Genomic DNA, 5,469 nt, shown 5'->3' with positions numbered 1-5,469 from the left:
GATCCATGGTTCATATGAATGTCATCATAAAAATTAAATGGCTATAAATAAAAATAAACAAAACACATTGCTTGTAATAAATAATAAAGTAATGATTTATTGCAAGGCTTTGCACCCAAACGATTTATTCGGGTTATGGTTTCGAGTGCTTCAAATAAAAAAAGGTGGGTAAGTGGATGTCGCTCTGCTGTACAGTACAAGTGGGTCACTGTATAATGGATGGTATTAAATTTGAATTTAAGGGTATAATATCATTGTATAAGAAAAACAATTCTGAGCGGAGACGGTTTGTCAGTCTAGGTATTAGACATACCTATTATAGGTAGGTATATTATACTTATCTATAGTATTAAAAAAAATTGACCTATAATAGGTATTAATAATAAATTCCAAATTAATCATATCACAATATCCATCAGGTAACGCGTTATCCACAGCAAACCGTGGTACTATCATAGATATATAATAGTATTAGGGTGGCCCTTATTTTACGATATTGGATTTTTTTCAGTCTTACCCCCTAATTTGGTTCCAATATATATAAAAACTATGTGTACAAAATTTCATGTCGATAGGTTAAGTTTAACCCGTGCCCCTGGGTCCTTAAAGTTTGAAAGCACTATTTTATTCAAATAAATATAATTTTTTTTTAATGTTTTATTTATATCTTGTTTCAACTCACTCATATATAAATATGTATAAGACATTATTTATAGTAAATTAAATTCTCTATAATTCTTGTTATACGTAGTTTTTTGATTAACATAATATTTTTATATATAATTATTAATTAATTATGAAATATAAAAGTTTATAAATAATGTGACATTTAAACAATATTATTACAAAACGTAGGTATTATATATAATATACATTTAATTGTTATTAAAAAAGAGCCTCATTGGTTTGATGGATGAATTAATTTGTTTAATATTTATATTTTATAGCATACAAAGAAAAATAATTAAAATGGGTTTAAAACCGTAGTTTTTAAACTGTTTGGGTATTTTCGGCGATAATCTTCGACAACTTGAAGCACGTATTGTTTTTGCTCTTCATTTTTTGTTAAGACCTTATTATACTCCTCCATGAGCTTTACCCCTCTTTCTGCCGTATCATTTGTAACACGAAATGTATTTACAATTTCAAGACCTTTTTGAAAGTCTACATTTTCATCCCACATTGATGGATGTTGCTCCAAGAATGATGTTGATATTCCAAATCGTGAAAAAAATGATGTAGATTCAACGTAAATAAAATCATATATTTCTTTCTTCATGATTTGAGTTACTTCATTTGGTGAAACAATGATTCGTTTATTAATTTCAGAAGTTAAATTATTTAGTTTTATAGAATCTACCATTTTAATTTTTGTTTCAATTGTTAAATTAGTATCAAAAAATGCCAATGCTACTGTTTCAGGTGCTAAATACCACAAGTGTCCACATAGTTTTTTTAATGTTGATTGAGAAATTTTTTTATGTATATTTTCATAATCGACGAGACTTTTCAAAAATTGTAAGTCTTGAAATGGAGCTAAAGAGGCAATAGGTGCACAAAACCATGCCTTAATATACAATCGAATAAGAAAAATACAAATTGAACGAATTGAATCTTCTTCATTTTTTTTTAATTTAAATTGCTTACGAAATATAAATATTTTTAGAGAATAAATGGCCTTAGACATCCAACGGGCGTGGTGCATTGCACCTGGATACTTAAAAGATATACCACGAGTAGGGGTACCACCAAGAAATATTACAGCTAATTCCAACAATTCTCTGTAGTCGTCTCTGTTGTGAGGTTTGCGTAATTGGTCCATGTAAAATAATAACATAACATTAGTTATATCATTTAATTTTTCACTGACAATTATATCTTCTAATCCAGTATTATAATTATTGATATTAACTTTTGGCCAAAATTGTTGAAAACGTTTAAAAATTTGAATATCTGGACCAGACGTAACCACAAAGTTTACTTCAAATGCCGATCTAAGTATAATTTCATAAATGTGATGCCTGCAAGGAAAGTATAAAATATCACGTTCTAATAATTGTTCCAGGATTATACATGCTCCTTTTAGACGGCCCGTGTTCGAAGCTGTTGTATCGCAACATAGAGCTTGTACATGATCGATAAGGCCCCATTCTTCAAGTGCTTGAAACACTGCTTCCGCTTGATTTTGACCAGTTCCAGATATGAGATTAGGTACACTTAACAGTTTTTCGGAATTTTTATATGAAACAATAACTGGTAATCGATCAACAAGCTCTTTACCTGTTAAATCTGGGAGTAGCTTACCATCCCAATGAACAACAACTGGACCTACTTCTGATGTATTGAATTCTTTTCGAAGTTGATCTGCTCTATCCTTACGTAAGCGCTGGCGTATTCGGTTAATAGATGTCCGATTTAAAATTAAATCCTTTACGTGTATACCAAACGCTTCTACAGTAGCTGTCAATATATGAACTGCATCGCGATCACTTATTTTACACCTGTCCAATGCGATTGCAAGTTTCGGCGTTATAAAATTTTTCTTACCTCTACTTTGAAACGTATGAAGATCTAGGAATTCGGATGTGTTACCAATATCTAACGATTTGTTTGAAATATTTTCACCAGTATCAGAATCGCTATCAGAACTTGTAGAACAAATTATTTCACTGTCGACAGTACGTCCTAAAATAAATTAAATTTATAGAATAATTTAAAATGGTTTGATAGAAATTTACAGTCTTACTTGCTTGTTCAATTTCTCCATAAGCTCTCTTTTTCCGTTTTGTAACTGCTTCTAACCGAGTAATTACTCTTTCTTCAGTTTTTTGTAAATTTTTATCTTTACCAAGCATACAACCAATTCTGCCTTTTTCTCTTTGAGATAGTAAGAATTGTCGATCTACTTCTATTTTAATAATATCCAATGCATTCATATGTGCAATATCAAAAAGGTCATCTCATTCACAAAACATTCTTGTTTTTTCTTATTTATTTCAGTTTTTCTTGTTGCATGTTTTTGTAAGGTTCTCCATTCTTCGTATAATGATTCCAGCTTCTTAATGTTATTGTATTCTTGTCTTATTGGAATGCGAGCTTTTTGCCAAAATACAACTATTTCTTGGATAACAAGTTTCGCACTTTCGTGTAAGTTGAGTTTTACTTTACGCATATTAAAAAAAAGTACACGTAACGCCTGTCTTTTTGACGGTAATTTACTACCAATAATTTGGTTGCAAGTACTACCAATTAAAAAAATGTTATCTTGCTCACGAAGAATAATATTTGAAGTAGATGTTGAAGCCATGATAAAAAAAATATGTGTAATATTTTGTTTTGCTATCTATCGTGGTCCGCAGTATACTAATCGACCGTCAGATTACATACAAATATGTTAGTATTTACTATCAGTTTTATGGAGTAGTCTATTTTTAAAACTGTTTCGAATCATTAAAAGATTAAAAGATAATCAAATCAAATTATTAAATTATTAAATGCTGTTTGCTTATCTCAGATAATAAATTCGTTCAGTTACAAATGTAATAATATAATGATGTTAGATATTTTGTAATCTTGTTAAATTGTCACGTTATTAAATTACGTTTTATACATTTTATAAACTTGTATGTTTCATAGTTAATTATATATAAAAATATTATGTTAATCAAAAAACTATATAGAATAAGAATTATAGAAAATTTAATTTACTATAAATAATGTCCTACACATATTTATATATGAGTGAGTTGAAACGAGATATAAATAAAATATTTAAAAAAAAACGTGGTTATTTGAATAAAATAGTGCTTTCGAACTTTAAGGACCCAGGGGCACGGGTTAAACTTAACCTATCGACATGAAATTTTGTACACATAGTTTTTATATATATTGGAACCAAATTAGGGGGTAAGACTGAAAAATATGTTATAAAAAAAAATCACCTATTTGACGAAGGGCCACCCTAATACCTATGATAGGTATGTCTAATACCTAGACTGACAAACCGTCTCCACTCAGAGTCGTTTTTCATATACAGTGATATTATATCATTGAATTCAAATGTAATAATATCTATTATACAGTGACCCACTTGTAACCTACTGTACAGCAGAGCCACATCCACTTACCCACCTTTTTTTTTATTCATTTTTCTTTTGTTTTTCACAGCGATTTTGAAAACTACTTCTAAAAATTATTCCTCTATTATTATTATTTAAAAAAATGTTGTTGCCTTCAAATCCGAACCCTAGTAATAAACATGTGTTTATTATATTTCATCTAGAATTTTTTTGGTGTAAAATTGATGGTTTAAGTTGGGTGAATTTTTTTAAATATTGTTTTACTTTTTATAATAACAACGAACATTATGAAATTCTTAAGTCTTAATTGTTATTTAACACCTAGATGCAGAATTCTAACCAAATTCCGAAATCAAAATTTTAGTAGGCTTAAATACATAAATTAAACCATCTAGTAGTTGTTGTGTTGTGCAGAAGTGAGGGTTTGTGAAGCGTAAGCAGAAGGTTTGTCGTTCTTTAAAATGACTTCTCCAACTGAAAATTGAGATGCATAAACTGACATTGTTATGGTACCACTTGTTAACTTCAGCAGGGGAAATAACCTCAAAAATCCAGCCGCCGGATCAGGCCGCGATCCAGAGTCTCTCGCTTGCCCACGATCACCCTCGATCGTCTCCGGTCTTTAACCTCGCCCACAGCGACTGTTGCAGCTTCACCACCTGAGCGGCAGAGCGCACGACCCATATCACATCGTCTCTCCACGACCTCTGGTGGACCAAGTCCAGGTCCTTCACAACACCGCGTCTTTGGTCACCAATCCCACTTCTCATAGATGTTATAACTTCTGCAGGGGAAATAACGTCAAAAATCAAGCCACCGGACCATAGATATTAAAGAATGGATAGGCCATGGCTATATTAACAAAATAGAGGGTCATGGGGCCGGAATGGGGAAGAGAGAAAGACTGTTTTTTATCATTGCTTCTCATTCTGACAGAGGTCTTATCATAAATGATATACAATAATTATACATATAGGTATCTATTTGTGATAAGACCTCTATAACCTCAACAAATGTTCATGTTCGTTCCCGTAAATAGCCTATCCATTCTTTAATATCTATGCACCGGACCGGGAATCGAACCCGAGTCTCTCGCTTGCATGTTATGATGGTACCACTGTCTTTCAACGTGTGTGTGTGTGTGTGTGTGTGCGTGCGTCGAGAAATAGGACGCCATATATTGTTTTTGTAACGACCACACATAGCTGTTCTCATCTCAGACATCAGACGACATACTATTTCGGAAGTTTATTAAAAAAAGTTGATCTATTGTAGTTTTAAAGGTCGTAGAAAATTGGCTCAGAAACAACATTTTTAAAGAAGACGATGTAAGTACCTTAATAATATTTATAGGAGGCTCACTTCCTTTATCTCATTCACCAATCAGTTT

At 31.4% G+C, this 5,469-nt stretch overlaps 2 protein-coding genes across 2 annotated transcripts in view; both read right to left on the bottom strand.

The window, feature by feature from the left end:
* The window catches only part of LOC100160143 (sphingomyelin synthase-related 1), an 11,066-nt gene extending 10,929 nt beyond the window's left edge, over positions 1 to 137 (bottom strand). Inside the window, exon 1 of the mRNA XM_001949229.5 lies at positions 1 to 137. Within this exon, the coding sequence (XP_001949264.5) occupies positions 1 to 14 (14 nt within the window). The 5' untranslated portion in view covers positions 15 to 137.
* Positions 138 to 836: 699 nt separating this feature from the next.
* On the bottom strand, positions 837 to 2,959 carry LOC107885924. Its single transcript, XM_016809691.2, has 2 exons — positions 2,747 to 2,959; positions 837 to 2,685 (listed from the first exon to the last, which is right to left on the bottom strand). Exons 1-2 carry the CDS (start codon positions 2,934 to 2,936, stop codon positions 965 to 967), a joined length of 1,911 nt encoding a protein of 636 aa, XP_016665180.1. The 5' UTR covers positions 2,937 to 2,959; the 3' UTR covers positions 837 to 964.
* Between the last annotated feature and the right edge of the window lie 2,510 nt (positions 2,960 to 5,469).

The sequence above is a fragment of the Acyrthosiphon pisum genome, chromosome A1 (genome assembly GCF_005508785.2).
Source record: "Acyrthosiphon pisum isolate AL4f chromosome A1, pea_aphid_22Mar2018_4r6ur, whole genome shotgun sequence".
Lineage (NCBI taxonomy): Eukaryota > Metazoa > Arthropoda > Insecta > Hemiptera > Aphididae > Acyrthosiphon > Acyrthosiphon pisum.
This window is presented reverse-complemented; position numbering and strand designations above follow the sequence as displayed.